The 20,290-nt window shown below is 34.8% G+C and overlaps 1 protein-coding gene and 1 pseudogene across 2 annotated transcripts; both read left to right on the top strand.

The window, feature by feature from the left end:
• Nucleotides 1–295: 295 nt before the first annotated feature.
• On the top strand, nucleotides 296–12,854 carry LOC308266076 (amine sulfotransferase-like; the record flags this gene model as incomplete). The annotated part of the gene is made up of 6 exons (XM_080700110.1): nucleotides 296–437; nucleotides 4,539–4,747; nucleotides 4,838–4,964; nucleotides 5,753–5,847; nucleotides 10,394–10,580; nucleotides 12,733–12,854. 6 exons carry the CDS (start codon nucleotides 296–298, stop codon nucleotides 12,852–12,854), a joined length of 882 nt encoding a protein of 293 aa, XP_080556236.1.
• Nucleotides 12,855–18,248: 5,394 nt separating this feature from the next.
• On the top strand, nucleotides 18,249–18,680 carry LOC308266482 (ubiquitin-conjugating enzyme E2 D2-like; annotated as a pseudogene). The gene has a single exon. The product of its transcript is annotated as a ubiquitin-conjugating enzyme E2 D2-like (transcript).
• Nucleotides 18,681–20,290: the final 1,610 nt, after the last annotated feature.

Raw genomic sequence — 20,290 nt, 5'->3', positions numbered from 1 at the left:
TTTCTTCAATTGTGTTTTTAGAATCATGATAACCCTTTCTTCAAATGGTTTTAGGAAAAGCTGTCTAAATTCAGAGTGTAGTTGTTTCCTCATCATTAAAATAGTAATGATAAAAATACAGCAAAGTTGATTTATTGTTAACTTTTGAATAATTTAATGTATGTGATATGGTGTTTTTGGTATACATAAGACATTCAAATGCTTGCCATATATTGATGACTCAATAAATATTAGTCATGTCTTTAAAATAGTAAGAACTTAAATATAATTTTGTTTTTACTTCTAGGTAAAAATTATGGACAATACAGTTGGAAACTTATTTAACTTTAAAGGTTATAATTTTGATCATTCTTTTATAAATATTGATTTAGTAGAAAATATAGAAGATTTTAAAATTAGGAACGATGATGTCTTCTTAATCACATATCCCAAATCTGGTAAGTGTTAGGTATGAAGCATCTGATATCAGGCTTCGTTTTGGTTTGGTGATACATGTGTATAAAGTGTTTGCCAGCAGCTCAGCTTTTATGTAGACAAACATTACAAATCAAGAAAAAGTTAAATGAAACCCAAATCTCTCTCTATAAATATATTTGCAATGTATATATTATCAATTCTGATGGCAAATATGAAGAAATCAAATATGGAGGCAAGATCAGGTACTTGTGAATGCTTACCTGTTGGCATGGTCTATGGGGCAGATCCGAGGCTAATATTAAAGGTCTACTTTTTTCCAAATTGTAAATGCCTCATTAATGAAAGGCTCTATCACTCATAAAGTTTCATTTCCCAAAAAGCTAATTTTCTTCTTTTGTTGTTTTGTTTGTTTTTGGTGGTACTGGGGTTTCTGGAAACCCTTCTACCTCTGGGCTACACTCCCAGTCCTATTTCTTACTTTTTATTTGGAAACAGAGTCTCTTAAGCCAGCCCGGCTGGCTTCAAACCTACATGATCCTCCTGCCTCCACCTCCCAAGAGCAGAGATTACAAGAGTGTGCCACCACGTCTGGCCAAAAAAGCTGTTTTTTTTTTTTTAGGAGTATTCTATGAGAAGCTCTTGACCAGTACAGTCTACTAGGGAGATTTTGTTTTGTTTTGTTTTTGAGGTCTGTGAAGATCTTAAGTATAAGAAAGTGAGAAACACAATCCTTTTGAGCCCCAGGAGGTACTGAGGCCTTTTCTAATGGTGACTTTTACTTCAGCAGGGGGTAAAACCTGGGAGGCTTGGTTTGAGTTCTTAAGTGTTATATGCAAACTATGTGGTAAATCTGTCGTTATTAAAAAATTCACATGCATTTTTGGCTTATTCAGGGTGTAGCTGTCCCTGAACAACACACAAAAAAAGTTGGTCATATAGTTTGACCATATAATAAATAAAAATATTCCTCACTATATTGCTTTGCTTACTTCAAGTCCAGCTTAGTCTTTACAGCTTTAGATACTTAAGTATATTACTGAACATGATGGGCATTGTGAGGAAGTCATCCCATTTTACTATAGATCCTGAACCCAAGGCTTTGATTATCAAAACCTGAGAAGGGTCTAATATTTTGCCCTATATGCAAGCTAACTCATAAACCTACCATAGTTTCATAGATGCTGGAAGAAGTGAAAAGTCTCTTGGGTCACAGAAGGTTTTGCCACTTCTGGAACAGCTGAGAGTGGAATTGCCTCTCAGCAATCATTATGGATTCCAGATCTTTAAAAATTCTTCTTGGGTCCTTTTGATGAGACAGAGGTTAATCTGAGATGAATTATAGCTTGCCTAGTGTGCGACCACACCAAGTTCTTGATAATTACAGTAGTAGTTGATGACTTGCTTATTTTGTAGATATAAGAGATGAGTTCAGTTTCTTTTTTTTTTTTTAATTTTATTGGTGCACTGTATTCATACATCATAGTGGGATACAAACTTTTGGAGACATACATGCACACATCGCCCAGTCAGCCCCCACCAGATCCCCACCCCATTCTCTCCCCATCCCTCCCTCCCATGCTTGGCTTAGTGGTTGACATCTAGTATTATAGCAATTTATCCAAAATTAAAAATGATAATCTCACATAACAGTTTCATTTGTCTGATACCAAGTTTTTGATGACTTAAAGATAACATTTCAATATTTCTTTTTGCTTTCTTTCTTACCAGAGAATATTTTTTTCTATTTTTTTTAGGTGAAACTATCATATATTTATTTTTCAGAAAAAAATCTATCCTGATATGGAATATGGACTCTAGATACCCAAAACAATCTGAAGGAATTTATGTCTTCAAAACCAGCGCTAGAGAAAATACTCAAAGAGATTAACTACAAAGAAGAAATAGGTAACACTCACCAGAACCAGAGAAACAAGAGTTTCCATCCAACAGACAACTAAGATTGGTTATCTGTGGAGATTCATTATTTATGTTAGTCTTTTACCTATCTCTAAATGGTATTGTTTGCCTTTATTGTTGTTAATTTTTAGGATTTCTAGTTGGAATATTAATATACCTTCAGATATAGCATTTGGAAATATTTTATCCAATTCTATTAGTAACTTTTAACTCTGTTTACATTGTCTTTGGATATACAATATTTTCTTTTATTTTTTAGGGAGTTTGTATATTCTTCTGTTGCCTGTGCCATTGAAATCATATCCGAGTTCAGTTTCTTGATGATGTTTTTCATACACTTTCCAACTCTAGCACTGATAGTCTATCCAAATTCCACATCACAAGTCATTCCGTAAGAAGCACCACTATCCCTTACTTGAAATAGTGAGAGCTGTGTGTTCAAGTCCATATTGCCACTCCTAAGCCATTCAGAGTTATCTTTAACAAGTATGAGCCCAGGGTGGTGGCACATGCCTGTAATCCTAGTACATAGGAAGCTTAGATAGGAGGATTGAAAGTCCAATGACAGCCTCAGCAAGTAATGATACTCTCATCAAACCAATGAGATCCTATTTCAAAATATAAAAATTAAAGTATGGCTAGGGTGTTTTTTAGAGGTAGAATGTCTCTGGGTTCAATCCCCAGTACAAATAAATAAATAAATGAATAAATAAATGAATAAAAATAAATGCCAATCTTATAGTACCAATACATCTGATCACACTTACGTTCATTCTAATGGAAATAGAATTAGACACTTACATGAATTTCTCACATCCTTTCATACCTAAGAGGAGATTTGACCAAATTAAATCAAGAATCAAAAAGAACATTGAAATTTTTGGTCTCTTCATTTCCCATGATATCTGTTATGCAAATATAGCATTAAGGTTTTTCATAATAAGGAGACCTTGAGTGATCAGTAGAAAGAAAAGGGAGACATACTGAACACACTTTGATTTTGTCAATTCGTCCTTACATCTCAGATGTAAGGTTATAAAAAAAATAAGTTCTCAGGAAGGAGACATCAGTTCCAACAAAAGAGAATAAGAAAGGACTTCATAGCCATGTGTGGTGGCAAATGCCTCCAAGCTCAGTATCTGGGAGCCCAAGAAAGGAGATCACAGGTTCCCAACTAGCCAGCCTTAGCAACTTAGTAAGATCTTTTTCATTTTAAATGGCCTTTCAATGTTAAAAAAAAAAAAAAAAAAAGACTTGGTGGAGCACGCTTGTAATCCCAGCCTTTGAGAGGCTGAGACAGGAGGACTGCGGTTCACAGCCAGCCTTAGATACGTAGAGAGGCCCTTTGAAACTCAGTGAGACCTTGAATTAGAATGCTCCTGGGTTCCATCCCCAGTACCGTAAAAAAAAAAAAAAGTAATTAAATAAAATAAAATAGGACTGGGGTTTTAGTTCAGCATGCCTCTGGAATTAATCTCCAGTACCACAAAAAAAGACTGCATGACATTTGTATATACTGTGTGAAGACTTAGAAGAAATGACCTGAAGGGCTCCATACTAAAAGATGAAATGACAAGAAGAGGGAAATTCTAATTACTCTCATGTGATCGGTACCCATTCCATGCGTGTATGGTGCTATCATAATGGACCTAGTTAATCTGTAGAATTATTGTGAGTTAATAAAAATACCAATAAAAAACCTCACACGGAGTATGAGAACACAGAGAAGGAGCTGCAATATTAACCTTATTCACCACTATCATGGAATCAGAACAACCACAACACTTCAAGTGAGAAAGGCCTTGATCACATCTTCAGAACTCTAATGTTAAACACAGACTAAAGCAAACAAGAAATTGGACAAACTTGTTAGCATACTTAGAGTGTTTTAAAAAGAAACTACTAGCCGGGCATGGTGGCGCACACTTGTAATCCCCGCGCTTGGGAGGTGGAGACAGGAGGATCGCGGAGGATCGCGCAGGTTCGAAGCCAGCCGCGCTGGCTTAAGAGACCCTGTTTCCAAATAGAAATATAAAATAGGTCTGAGAGTGTTGCCCTGAGGTAGAAGGGTTTCCAGGAACCCCAGTACTACACACACACACACACAAAAACTACTAAATAATCTTAAAATAAATAATTTTACTGTAAATATTTATTATTGACAATGACTTCAGGTTTGAAAACAAGATTATTTATTGTTACAGGTACCATCTGGACTCAGCAGATACTAAGCTTGATTTACTTTGAAGGACATCGCAATAGAACTGAAAACATCACAACACTGAATAGAGTCCCATTCTTTGAATATGTTAATAAAACTTCAAACTTTTTTGAAGCCCCTTCCCCTCGTCTCTTTACTTCCCACATCCCATATTATTTAGCACCAAAAGGTCTGAAGAAGAAAAAGGCTAAAGTATGTCATAGGGAAGAATATATAAGTACCTATTAAAAACTTTTTGATTAACAAAGAGTTAATTAAATTATTTTATAATTCTACCTGCAGATTCTTTATATCTACAGAAATCCTAAAGATGTTATGATCTCTTATTTTCATTTTTCAAATTGGCTTGTTACATTAGAAAAAACAGAAAACATAGAGCATTTCATGGAAAAGTTTCTAGATGGAAAAGGTAACTATGAAGTTATTTATCAAGAAACTTAGAGAATGCATTTAGAAAGACAGACACTGGCAATATTGGACAATAAATGCACATTTGTTACTGATGTACACCAACTCAGTCTGCCACCCAGTGGCATTTTGGTCCTTATCAGTACCAGAGTGCAGAAGGCATATAGTTTAAAAAATATTGCAATCAGACCATAGGATACAAATATGCTAGCAATTCAGAGGAGCTAGAGATGAAAGTAACAGCAAACCTTCTATAATTGCTAATGTTGAGGGTGAGTTCCTGTGCTCTACCAAGGACCTGCGGGGTCTTCATAGGGCAGCTGTGGAATTGTTGACTCTACTTCTGAGGAGAACTGAATGAGGAGACTGTACAGAGGGGAATCAGGACCTCACTCATTGCGAGGATTATATTCACATTCTCTCTCATTGTAGACAGCTAATGCTGCTCACCAGAGCTCTTAGAAAATAAGAAGATAAACAGAGACACATGTTTTTGAGTGGAGGAAATAGGAGAATAAAGAGACTTTTTTAAAGTTATCTTCAGATGAAGTCTCTTGGGCTTCTTTGTGTTCCTGCTTTCTTACATGCATTGAGTAGCTTTGCACAGGCAGGTGTCTGTAAAAATCATGCAAATGTTTTCCAAATTTAGCCATTCTAAAACAGCAATATAGTTATCCAATGGTGGAAGCTCTGTTTTGATCCTGGGTAGTTTAAATAAGAAAAGATAGAATATAGTCTGCCATTCAACCAGTGTGATGCCTTTGTCTCATTGCTTACTATTTTTCACAGTGGTGGGAAGCCGTTGGTTCGATCACATAAGAGGCTGGTATGAACACAAAGATGACTTCAACATTCTGTTCATGTGTTTTGAAGATTTGAAGAAGGTAAGAGAAAAAACAGTTTTAAAAAGTATTTCTTTTAAGTCTTTTTCTCCTTTGGGTTTCAGAAAAACACATAGTTCTCTTCATAATTTCATTGTATGTATGGGATGACACTAAAATTTTTCATCCTTCCCCTATTTACTTTTCTCGTTCAGGGCTCTCTTTCCTTTTTAATGATTCATTATTGCATAACCATCTATAGCAATAAAGATAACCTCAAAAATTTAGGGCACCACTCTAATAAGTTTGTTTGTTTGTTTGTTTGTTTGTTTTTGCAGGTCTGGGGATGGAACCCGGGGGCATTTGACCTTCGAGCTACACCTCCTGCCCTAGTTTTTTTTTATTCTTTAATTTGAAACAGGGTCTCATTAAATTGCAGAAGGCCTCACTAAGTAGCCGATGCTGCCCACGAACTCTGATCCTCCGGTCTCAGCCTCCCAAATGCTGGGATTACAAGCGTGCGCCACCACGCCCGGCTCTAATAAGTTTATTAACATGTATTAATTGTACATATTATTGAGGCACTGTGTGGCATTTCCATACTTTCACACAATGTACATCCAACATGTCCACCCACCATTATTCCACTCCTCCAATCTCTGTCCTCTCCTACCTTCCAAAAATGTGTATTCTACTTTCAGGTCAACATTTTTTTTTAATTGTCTACATGTGAGAGAAAACCTGTGATACTTGTGTTTCTGTGTCTGGTCTATTTCATTGAACATGATGTCCTCCAGTTACATTCATTTTACTAAAAATGAAAGGATATCATTTGTCTTTATGGCTGAATTATACTCAGCCTATTTTCTTTGCCAATCTATTCATTGATGAGAACTTTAGCTTTTTGCGTTTCTTAGCTTTGGTGAAAAGCACTGCATTAAACACTGGTATGTCAGCATTTATTTTATATTCTGACTTTGTACTTTGATATATCCTAGAGATGAATACCTGGATCATATAGTAGTTCTATATTTAAAGGAAACTTCAAAATAATTTTAGTGGATGTTCTTAATAAAGGGTATCAAGGAGTACTGAGGTAAGGAGCCACTGCTAAAATATAGGTAATTACTGTCAAAGGTGAGTGGATGCCCTGTGATCAAGTTATTTTTGTTTTTAAAGAGAATCTGGAAACATAGATTTTATGAAAATCATAGAATACTTATATGCTGGAAAATAATTCAAAACCATCTTAAGGCATTAAGTAACTCAAAGAAAACTTGGTTCAAGCTCACTGTGATGTTTGATTAATGTTGATTCATTAATATATAATCTATTCATTCACTTATTAAAAATTAGTGAATGATTGCTCTGTAATAGTTGCTAAATCATGAGTAATAGGGGACTGAATCTTTTATACAATGAGCTCATAAGCTAAAAGAAAATATATGTATTCAACAACAAGTACATATAATTTAAAACTGTTATGTGATATTATTAAAGAAAATCCCAAGTATAATATTAATTTGTATATTTAATAAATGTCTCTAATATAATCAAAAGTGGTGGGAATTGTTTTCTGAAAGAAAGAACATGGAAACCACAAGGTAATAATCATGAACTAGAAGAGAGAGGTAGAAGAGAATTAGAAGGTAAGAAAAGAGGATGTCCCTATTATTTGAAAAAGAATGTACCTGGAACCTTTGGAGAACTAAGGGTAGAAATTAAAGAGCAATAATGAAGGAAAGAATGATTAACATAGAGGGGTTTGTAGGAAATAGATTTAACAAGGTCTGTAGATGATGTTAATGGAAGTGATTTCTTTAATTCTCAAAGTAGTAAAAAGCCCTTTAAGAGCTTTATGAAAAATAGCAGTGAATAGAATTAATATTTTAGAATATCATTTCTTTTCATGGTTGAGAAATGAAAATAGTGAACAGAAGCAGATGAGATGAATTTGAGAACCATGCATTCGTCCACTGATCATCAACTGTGCCATGGTTTGGAGTGATATCATCGGGAATGGAAAGAATACAGGGCTTTAACAAGGGATGTAAAAAGGCAAGTTATTATACAGAAGAGAAATTAAAAAGAGGAAGATGTCAAGAAATCATTCTATATTTCTAGATGGTGTAGTTATTTAGACAGTGGTTAAGGTATTGAAGAAATTCTGAAACAAGTTAGAGAGATCAATTATGATGTTGCTTTTGACATATAGAATTTAAGGTGAGTTAGAAATATTTCAAAAAATAAACTAAGAAATAAATTGAGAGACAGGCGTGGTAGCGCATGCTTGTAGGCCCAGCATTTGGGTGGCTGAGACAGGAGGATCAAGGTTTTCAGACATCCTCAGCTGCTTAGGAGTGCACCACTTAACCCAGCTCTTCTCTGTATTAATTTGATTACTCATTGTACTTCACATGAGTGAAATTATGCAGCATTTGTCATTTCGACTGGCTTATCTTACCACAGTGTCTCTGAGTTTCATCTTCCTTGTACCATGTGTCAAGATTTTCTTCTTTTGATACAATAATATTCCATTGTACATATATAGTATTCTTTGTTTTTCATATTAATTCATCTGTATATACATTGCTTGCTTCTATTATTTTCTGTGTGAATATGCTGTAAACATTGGCATACAACTATCTTTCTGATACCTTGGTTTAACACATTTGGTACATGTCCAGAAGTGAGTTTTCTGGTTCATACTGTAATTCTATTTTTTAAAAAATCACCATAGTATTTATATTGGTTTTGCACTATATTTTATTCTACCAGTAGTTCACAAGTATTCTAATTTCTTAGTCCTTGCCATTTGTTCTTTTCTGTTTTTAGTTATAGCCATTTAGATGGGCAGAAAGTGGTTTTTCATTGTGATTGATTTACATCTCCATAATGATTAGTGATGGTGAGCATCTTTTCATGTGCTTACTGGATATTTGTATATCTACTTTGAAAAAATATCTAAATCCTTTGCCAATTTTTTTTTTTTTTTTTTTTTTTTTTTTTTTGGTGGTACTTGGGGTGGAACCCAGAGGCTTTCTACCTCCGGGCTATACACCCAGACCTCTTTTATATTTTATTTGGAAACAGGGTCTCACTAAGTTCCTGAGAGCCTCACTAAGTAGCTGAGGCTGACTTTGAACCCATGCGATTCTCCTGTCTCAGCCTCCCAAGCGCGGGGATTACAAGCGTGCGCCACCACGCCCAGCTTTTTGCCAATTTTTAAAATTGGATTGATTTTGTTCTTGTTGGTTTGTAGGAGTTTATATTTTTTACATACTCTGCATAGTAATAGTTATCAGATATACAGTTTGCAAATTTTTTCCCATTCCAAAGGTGGTCTTTTCATTCTGTTGTGCCCCTTGATGCACAACAGTTTTTACCTTTTGTTGTAGTCTGCTTTAGCTATATTTTCTTTTGTTGCTAGTACTTTTAGTGTCACATCAAACATATCATTGTCAAATCTAATCTTGTGAAGCATTTCCTCTATGCCTTTCTATAAGAGTGCCATAGTTTTGCTCTTACGATATGATTACTTTTTAGTTTTAAATATGGCATAAAGGATCCAATTTCATTCAAAGAATGAATTGTCAATATCCAGTTCTCTCATTACCCTTTGTTTTAAAGAATGTTATTTCCTCACTGAACATTCTATTCACACATATCAAAAATAATTTGACCATATATGTGAGAACTGATTTGGGGGAACTCTACTGTATTTTATGGGTTTTTTTCTGGATTTATTCCATCATCACATTGTTTTGATAAGGATGATATTTTTAAAAAATTTTGTAAAATCTTAAAGTGTGAAACCACCAAATTAACTTTTCCATTTCAAGATTGGCTATTCAGCATTTCTTAAGAGATTATATGAAGTTCATAATAGATTTTTATATTTTTGCAAAAAAGTCATTGGGATTTTGATTAGGAATTACATTGAACCTATGATTCATCTTTTGTAGCATCTTAAAATTACTGAGTATGAGATATTTTTTATTTGTTTCCTTTTATTTCCTTCTATAGTGTTTTGCAGATTTCAGTAGACAAGTCTTTCACTTCTTTTGTTGATCTAATTCCTAAGTTTTTTAATCCTTTGATACAATTTAATGTAATTAATTTTTATTTCCTTTTTGGTTTGTTTACTTTTGGTGTGTAGAAATTCAACTGATTTCCGTGGATTGATTTATAGTTTTAATCTTAAAACTTTAAAAACTATCCTTTAGTTCTAACATGATTATTTGTTCTTTTGTTAGGGCTTTCTACATATATGTTATGTTGTCTTCTGAAAAATAATTTTACTTCAGTGTTTTTTATTTGGATAACTTTTTCTTTTTATTTCTTAATTTCTATGGCTAGTATTTCCAGGATTATAATAAATAGAAGTGGTAAAATTGAATTGGGCTTTTTCCAGATCTTGGATAAAAATCTTCCAGTGTCCCTTTTTTTCTTCATTATGCTCAAATGATAAATTTCATTTATTAATTTTTATATGTTGAATGTTATTTCTGTCACAGGGCTAAATCCTCCTTGATCAGATTATGTGTTTAGCTGTAACTCATGCATCCTTCATAAGCTGAATAATTTCTCATACCCATGACTCTTCCAGGACCTCAGAAATTCGGTGCTTAAAATCAGCAGCTTTCTTGAGAAAGAACTGAGTGAAGAAGACGTAAATGCTGTTGTGAGACAGGCTGCATTTCAGAACATGAAGTCTGATCCACAAGCAAATTATGGTGATATTATAAAAAATATAGTTGGAACAAGAAACAGTGAAGGAAGGTTCCTGCGCAAAGGTGATGAATGTTCAGTTTTTTTCAGTAGCAAAAACATTGAGAGTCCCCTGGAACCTAGAAGTAACCAGTGTTCTAAATGTTTCTGCATTTCAATCTGGAGAGGATCAAACATCCTAACTGAAAGTGAGCCTGATGAGTTTCTCAGGAAACTTAGAGCCTTTTAAATCACAACCTGACAGCAACTTACTTAATAAATATTGCCTGTTTTCATTTTAGGTCATAAGACTCTATTCCCTAAAATTTATTAGTAGTATTGTTTGAAAGCAATGGAAATGTAGAACAGGAGAATACTTATATTTTTTTTCCTTTATTTCCTCTAGACTATTTCAGGAAGTAGATTTAATATGTGTTGCTGAGGAAAAAGAAGTTTGAATTATTATTGCCCCATTTGTTAGATTGCTTCATCATAAAAACTAGAGTGATATCTTATTAACCCTATTTGTGACCCCTATTACTTTAAAAAATAATTGCAATCTTTTTACATTCTGGAGTTGTTTACAATAAATATATTATTCTCTTAATCAATAACCTTTAAGTTTAAATAATTTTTTTGGGGTGGTACTGGGGGTGGAACCCATGGGGCTTTCTACCTCTGGCTATACTCCCAGACCTATTTTTTATATTTTATTTGGAAACATGGTCTCACTAAGTTGCTGAGGGCCATATTAGGTAGCTGAGACTGGCTTTGAACTTGTGCGATCCTCCTGTCTCAGCCTCCCAAGCACAGGGACTACAAGTGTGAGCCACCATGCCCAGCTAAGTTTAAATAATTTAATTAAATTCTAAAACATAATTTGACTTCTATTTTATTTTTATTTTACTTAATAACTTATCAACATAACGATGAACATTGATTTTATAATCATATAGAAATGTAAATATTTTCTTGAAATTGCCCTAGATATTAATTTTTTAATTCTTCTTTTTTGCCACTTTTTTTCATGTGCATGTGGTACTGGAAATTGGACCCAAGAGGCATTCTATTTCCAAGCCCTTTTATTTCTGTTTTGAAACAGGATCTCTCTAGGTTGTTGAGAATCTCCTTAAGTTGCTGAGGCTGGTCTCTAAACTGATCAGTCTTGTGTGCCTTTTTTTTTTTTTTTTTTTTTTTTTTTTTTTTTTTTTTGGTACTGGGGTTGCATCCAGGAGCATTGGGGTTGAATCCAGGAGCATTCTAGCTATACTTCTAGCCCTATTTTTTTCTTCTTTATTTTGAAATCGCTTCTCACTAAGTTGCAGAGGACCTCACTATGTAGCTGAGGCTGGCTGCACACCTGTGATCCTCCTGTTTCCGCCTCCCAAGTACTAGGATTACAAGTGTGCGCCACCATGCCCGGCTCTTTTGTGCCATTTATTATCAAGTCACTCTTCATTTCTCTACTGAATTTGACTTAAGGGCAATTTCATTCTCATAATAGTTGCTATCTATTCACAGTATTACTAGTAATGTTTACTCAAGCATAAATGATAGCTGAAGATAATACATCATTTTTTATATATAGAAATGACAGTGATGGTTTCAAGTTTTATCATGTAAAACTGAAAGAATGTGAGTTCTGGTCTCCATATGTGAACTTGACTTTGCTAGGTGAAAATCTTTTAGTTTTATTTTTTCAGTTTAAAAGTGAGAAATATTTTTTGTAGGATTGAATTACTAATTGTATTCCATTTTACAGATATTTTGGACCTAGTATACTGCCTGGAATATAGTAAAATATATTCTTAATTCTAATATATTTTTAGGATTTTTTTTCTTTTAAAGAATGGTCATGATTGGGTAGTGAAAGTCTAACACATGGGGAAAAGTGCTGTCGATCTATTCACTGTGTTACTGTGTTCTTAAGTTTTTGTTTGTTTGTTTGTTTGTTTGTCTCATTCTTCTATGAGAAAATGTGAGATATTCAACCCCATGGAGAACTAACAGACGTTTAGTTTGTTTAGGAAAAAAAATGAATCTATTAAATCCCAAGTTTTCAATTCTGAAGGGATAATAAATATTCATATATTATTTCAAGCTACCACATTGGTAAATTTACTACGTATTTGAAGTTTTTAATAATGGCACTAAGTGGGTTAAAATAAATTGAGGTAAATTTCACACCATTGATATGTCTCATTCACTTATGGGCTATTCTTGTGCTTATCCCACTAGGTACCATTGGAGACTGGAAGCATCATTTGACTGTGGAGCAAAATGAAAGATTTGACAAAATATTTCAGAAGAACATGAAAGATTTTCCCTTGAAATTTATCTGGGATATAAATGAGAAATAGAATTCTGATTACAGTGTAAAATAATCATAAAATGTAATCAGAGAATATGCTTTTAATAGGCATATTAATTTGTACTTGATTATAAAGATTATTAATTGACAAATTGAGGTATCTCTTTTTAGATTAATTGCCATGAATATGAAGGCTGTTTTGATATTTAAAACTTAAATTGAGTTGGGAGATAGGTGGCTTTGGTAGTCTGAATAAAACTGGGAAAATATAAAGCATAAAATATGACTCACACATGTCTTCAGATAGTATTCTATACTGTATATCATCTTTATCTGCAATTAGATTTAGGATCAACAAAATAAAAACCACATTTTTGTAATTAAAATTTAATATTTGGTTTCAAAATAAATGTGGATAAATGTGATAAGTGGAACAAATGCAGAAGTCTTACATAAACAAATGTCTCTTTTTAATAATTTAAAAGTCATGGTTTGCAGTAAAACAAAACAAAACAGTGGTACATAGCTGTAATTCCAGTGATCTGCAAAGCTGAGACAAGAGGACAGCAACTCTGGGGCTAGCTTGGGTAACTTAGCCCTACCTCCAATTTTTTAAAGATAAGCCTTGGGATACAGGTCAGTGGTAGAGTTCCAAATACTGGGAGAAGTTTTGGTTCTATCTATAATATATTACTCATTAAAATTATGCCACATAAATTTAATAGTTAAATATATAATGTAAAATTATTTTAAATAACTAGAAAAATACAAGTAAACATATTTATAATTCTCAAATGGATAGTGGTACCAATTAGGCATTTAATGAAGAAAATATTTTAAAATAAAGAAAAACAAACACTGATAGTTGAAAACTCCTTTTCTGTGTCCAGAGAGCAACAGTTGAGAGTATTACAGTTGATTTTGTAGCATCTTTTGGTCATGAAGTGGAGATGGCAGTAGCCATTTGACAAGTTTCTTGGATTTCAGTTTGAATGTCTTTGCTGATAGCATTGGGTATTCTATTGAAACTTTTGCTACTTGAAAGCCTTGGAGAAAAGCAAAATTTTAGTTATGTCAAGTCAGGAAAGTGATAGCAAAACTAAAAATATTAATTTGGAAATTTAAAATAATAAAAAATTTTAAATGGGAAACATTCTAATGAGTCTGTTAATATTTTGACTTAGCAACAATTTTATTAGAAGACAAAGAGATTTGTCTTTAGACAAAAAGAATAAAAATAATTTAATTAATTTATAGAATTGTTTAATACTTGTTACATGAATCTATTAATATCCTGCACAAAAACTTATATCATTTTTTCATGTAGTTGTGGAACATATTATTCAAAAATTGATCATGTGAGCAACAAAAAATTTAGAAAATTACAAACATTAGAGCACTTTTTTCATCTTTAATAAGTGAATTAAAATTATTTATCATAATGAAGTTTAGAATGATAAAAACATACATGCACACAGTACTTGATGTGTTTCCCTTCGGATTTCACCTCATTTCCTCTCCCTCCCCATACATATTTTTGTAGATTGGTATTGTAATGTCATATGTGATCATAGCATTCTTTCAACAGTTTCCTTCAGAGTTTCCTCTTTCCCCTCGTGACCTACCTCTCCAAATCCCTTTTCACTATTCCACTGACATCTTCCCTTATTTATCTGTAACACCTTTTATTTCCCAATTTCTCTCTAGCTTCCACATATGGCATAAAACATATGACCCTTCTCTTTCTGTGACTGGCTAATCTTAATCAGCATAACTTTATCTAGTTCCATCCATTTTCTTAAAAATGACATAATTTTGTTCTCTATGACTGAGTAGAATTTCATTTTGTGTATATATAACACTTCTGTAATTCATTAATCTAAGGACACTTAAGGTGGTTGGATAATTTTGACTATTGCAAGTTGTGCTGCTGTAAACATGAATATGGGTGTATCACTAGAGTATTTTGACTTTGATACCTTTAGAAAGATACTCAGGAATGATATAACTGTGTTATATGTCAGTTCCATATAACCAAAATATTCAGTCTTTTAAAAAACCACCATACCAATCTCTGGGTGGCTCCACTAATTTTCAGTCCCATGACAGTTTATAAGCATATCTCTGTTTATATACTTAGAAGATCAAAAAAAAAACAAGCAAAATATTTCTGGAGCTGCTAAACAAATTCAGAAAATAAACACAAAATCAACTTACAAAAAATAGATTTTCTATACACCTATAATGAATCCACTGGAAAATACACCCAGAAAACAATTCCATTTTAAATCTAACAAAGGATGTAAAAGACCTCTACTATGAAAATTACAGAACATGAAAGAAAGAAATTGAAAATATTAGAAGATAGAAAGACCTCTTGTTCATGAATAGGAAGAATAGATATTATCAAATTGGCCATACTACCAAAATTAATAAACAAATTGAACATAATTTATATTAAATACTAATATTTAGGGGGAAAAAGTCCTAAAACTTATGTGAAAAATGGAAAGACCCAGAATAGCCTAGGCAATTCTCAGCAATAAGAACCACCCCAAGGGCATCACAATACCTGATTTCAAAATATTCTATAGAGCTATAGCAATAAAAACAATATGATATTGGCATAAAAATAGATGAATAGAAGATACAGAAACAAATCCTCTCATTTAGAGCCAGACTTTTGACAAAGGTACCAAAAATAAATGCTGGAGAAAAGATAGTCTCTTCAACAAATGGTACTGGGAAACCTGGCTATTCATATGTAGACTGGAACTAGACCCCAATTTCTCATTTTGAATGAGTTAACTCAAGATGAATAAAATAAACAAAAATTAGACAAGAGATTTTGTGATTACTAAAAGAGGGTATAGGACCTACTCTCTATATAGGCACTCATAGAAACCTAAATAAGACCCCCAAAGCTCAGGATATAGAACCAGAATTCAATAAGTGAGGTGAAATTAAATTTTTTTAAAAACTTATAAACAGTAAAGCAAACAACAATCTAAAGAAAGAGCCTTACTCCCGGGAAGATGGCAATCAAGGTAAACAGCACATTTCAGTCCTGCTGACACTCAATCTCCATTGCCTTAAAAACGGCATTATACAAAAGCCAGAAAATACCCTAACTAGAAAGATAACATAAGTACAAGATGATGAGAGAGCAGAAAGGAAACCTGTCCCCCTTGCGTCTGACTGCACCTGACTCTAGGGACAACAGAAAAACAACCAAGAACCTGAAGTAAGCAGCTGCAGATCATCAGAATTGTAAGCCATCAGTTCCCCCTGCACAAACATCAGCTCCAACTTGCAGCAGTGGTGGCTGGGCTTACCACACCCTCCAGAGATCCAGAGCAGTACACAACAACATCAGAAAAGAAACCCACCTGTATCATGGCCATGGGTGCTGTGGCAGCACCATCTTGCCTCACTGCACCCTACTCCACAGATTAACAGGAAAAACTCCAGAGATTAACAGGAAAACAACCAAAGACCTGAAGTAAGCAGCTGCAGATCATTGGAATTGCAAATCAGTTTCTCCTGTGCAAACACTGGCTACAACTTCCACCAGTAGAAGCTGAGCTCACTACACCCTCCAGAGATCCAGACCAGAGCTCAAAACACCGTAAATGAAACTGTTGTCCCCACGGGAGAACACCTAGAGCAGCACCTCCAGGAATCTGTGTAGCCATGATAAACTCCTTGGGTCTGAGACTTTGTAGTTCCACCTAGGGAAAATGGGAATAGCGTAGGTTGTTGGACATAGCAGAGGCTCAGACAGACTCAGGCTCTGCATCAGTGGAAAGTGTTTTTGTTGTTGTTGTTGGTTTTTGTTTTTGCATGCACAATTTGTTATTTATTTTTAAAATATCTCTTCTTTGATAATATCTTATTCGAAGGTATATTTACTTCAAAGTAGGCCTTAAAAGTGAATACCTTCCTCTGTATGGGTGTTAGTAGCTTTCTGTTGAGTATTTATAACCCTACAATGCTATAATTTATTTCTGTGTCCTGTATCAATCCTCTCCAGTTTCTCCAGGACTCTATCTACTGCAAATTGACATTGATGGGTTAGAGGTGTTAAATACTGGGGCCTGTCTTGTCACCTCCCTAAAAGGGAGTAGTCTCTGTGATACAGGTGCAGGCAGAGCAATATGTGTCTGAGCTTTTTGAAAGTTCTATATGTAGGGTGCTGATCAGCTCTATCTTTCAGCTGCTGTTGGCTTGACCTTAGTGTCTGGGAGTCCTTGCTGTTGGTTCACCTATCTAAACCAGCCTTTGTAGTAGGGGTTAAGAGGAGTCAGCTGATATCTTCAAGAGCAAACTGTGATGTAATCAGTGGTGAAGTGTGAGTTAGGAAAAATGAGACAGAATGAGGGATGTACAAATAGGGTAAAACAGAAAACCGAGTCAAGTAGAATAAGAATTTAAGCATGATTAAGTAAAAGGTAATAAAAATAAAGATACTGAAAATAAAGGTAAAATCAAGTAACTGGCATAGAAAATTTAGATACAGTGATAAGAAATAGATATAATAAAAGGCACAGGCAGACAGGTACACTAAGAGCCAGAAGGACAAAAGAAAATGTAGACAATTTTTTACATGTTTACATATAAGAGGAAAGAAAGAGAAAAAAAGAAACCTTAAAATTTTTTAAACCAAGAATGAGTAAAATATCTTTGTTGGAGAACAGCTGAATCCCTGGATGGTTCTGGATATTTTCTCACCATTCCCCCTCCAGACCTTGGTTTGCGGCTTGCTTATAAGAGGTATCAGAGCTGCTTCTTAGCTCTGGCTTCAGTATGGGCCTCTGCCTGCTGAGTTTTCTACTTTGCTAATAAGGCAAGGAGAGGCTGGCTTCTGAGAAGAGACTTTTCTAGACTGGGTTTGAGGATGTGGCCTAGAGTGCTCACCCAGTGTTCTTCACTGGGGTCCTAAGCTTGGTCCCTTGCACCATAAACAAAAAATAAATATAAAGGATAAACGAAAACATGCAAAAGGGGGGTAATTCTACAACACACAAATACACAAAAGAAAACAAGGTAAATAAGGATTAAAAAAATAGAAACACAATTTAAAAATAGTTTCACCCTTGGGGCCCCACCCACCCCGCTCCACCTGCAACACCAGGAGGGCGGGCAGCTCCTCCCCTGTCGACCCAGAGGTTCTGCGGTTCTGCTAGCCCGGCCGGCTCTGGCGCTGCTCCCCGGTGGGAGGGATCCGAGAGGCTGGGGGCGGCGCTGGGCCTGGGAGGAAGAGCAGCGGCGCATAAAGAGGCCGCCGCAGGGTGATGTGGACACCGCTGAGGCAGGCCAGGAGCTGAGTGGGCCTTTGCCCTAGGCGGCCCGACTCGCCGGTCCCGCGCTCCAGAACTCCCCATCTCCGGCCCCCTCGCCCTTTCCCTGTCCCTCCCCGCCCCAGCCTCCCACTGTGGCTCTGAAAAGAATCCACAAGGAATTGAATGACCTGACACGGGACCCCCCAACAGTGTTCTGCAGGTCCTGTTGGAGATGACATGTTCCATTGGCAAACTACAATAAGGGGGCCAAATGACAGCCCCTATCAAGGTGGAGTATTTTTCTGGACTATTCATTTCCGGACAGATTGTCCCTTCAAACCACCTAAGGTTGCATTTACAACAAGAATTTATCACCAAATATTAACAGTAATGGCAGCATTTGTCTTGATAGTTTACGGTCACAGTGGTCTCCAGCACTAACTATTTCAAAAGTACTCTTGTGCATCTGTTCTCTGTTGTGTAATCCCAATCCAAATGATCCTTTAGTGCCAGAGATTGCTTGGATCTACAAAACAGATAGAGAAAAGTACAGCAGAATAGCTCGGGAATGGACTCAGAAGTATGCGATGTAATTAAAGAAATTATTGGATAACCTCTACAAATAAAGATAGGGGAACTCTGAAAGAGAAAGTCCTTTTGATTTCCATTGAACTGCTTTCTATGAGCCCACGCCTCATCCTCCCCCGTGCACATGTTTACCTGATACAGCAGTGCTGCGTGCTGTACATACTCGGAACAACAAACTAGAAATACTGTATTTCTGTAGCAACATTGCCTCCTAGCAGAGAAGTGTGTGTGTGACAAGCCAGTTCTTCAAGGGAAACCTAGGTGTGAGATTAAAAACCTTTCCTTATTGACTTAAATTTGAATAATGCCAAGGTGTGAGGGATGGTGGGTGGTACATGGTGTGTGGTTGAATGGGGAAAGCTCCACTGACATGTGGGAGATTGTTTTTAAGTGGAATCCATTTAAACTCAAAACAGTTATGAAAAGCAAAGCGAAGAACATGAAGCTGTTTCTGTGTTCATTTTATTGAAGGACCTACAACTTAGGTAAAAGTTATACCAACCAGATTAAACTATATCCGCATCCTGTATTTTACAGTCTAAGTTTAACTGGTCAACATTTAAATGGATTGGAAGTATTAGTATATAAAGTGTGATGGGTTTTTTTCCTCAACTCTTTTACATCTCCCTGCCCCTTCAAAGCTTGTTTGATATGTTGGTTTGCATGAATAATCTAAAAAAATTAATAAAATTGGGTAAAGTAGACAAATATAAATGGGATAAGCTTTTATAAATGTATAAAATCTAAATCATCTAAAATACATAATACTATAACATCAATTACAAAATTTAAATTTAAGTAACCTTGCTTCTTATAATTCTCAATTTAGAAATTGAATTTTTTACAATTTTACTTGCTAATATTAACAAAAATACTTGCATTTTCTTTACCTACAAAAAATAATACTGATCTCATTCAAAGATACTAGTAAAAAGTTTTGCCACTAAAAGTGATTAATAACGCCACAATGTGTCAAAATTTTATGTTTAACTCCACCCTGCCCATTCAGCAGATTTTTTCTAAAGATATAAAATATATTAATGACATTATCATTGTAGTATCATTAACACTACTGTGAGAGGCTCCTAAACATATTCAGAAATCCACTTAATCTAGAGGTCTCTTTATTGCTCCAGATAAAGTTAAATTACCTTCACCATGGTAGTATCTTGGATATATTTTAACCAAATATTGTGTCAAATATCAAATAATACAATTACATTGAAAGTACTGCAAGACTCTGAATCAAGTACAAAAATTTCTGAGTTATGAACTGGTTCTGACATTTCCTTAGAATTCCAACCAGGTAGGTCTTCAATGTTTTTGATACTTTAAGAGGAGACCCTGACCAGAATTCCCATCACAATTTTACTGATCAGACCATTGAGAAAATAAAATTAATAAAACAGATTTTAAACTTGGTCAGATCAATAGTAAAATTGATGCAACAGCATCAATTTTCGATAACTTGCCCTTCACATTATCTCAAGTAGACATTTTTACAAAATGCTCCAAAAAAGACTCTTTTCCCATTTATTAAAACCCTAATTTTAGCCAGTTGTGGGGTGCACACTTCTAATCCCAGTATTTGGGAGACTGAGACAGGAGGATTGCA

This window comes from Muscardinus avellanarius (genome assembly GCF_963383645.1).
Source record: "Muscardinus avellanarius genome assembly, chromosome: 8".
NCBI lineage: Eukaryota > Metazoa > Chordata > Mammalia > Rodentia > Gliridae > Muscardinus > Muscardinus avellanarius.
The sequence above is the reverse complement of the archived record's forward strand: the minus strand, read 5'-3'. Positions and strand labels throughout refer to the sequence as shown.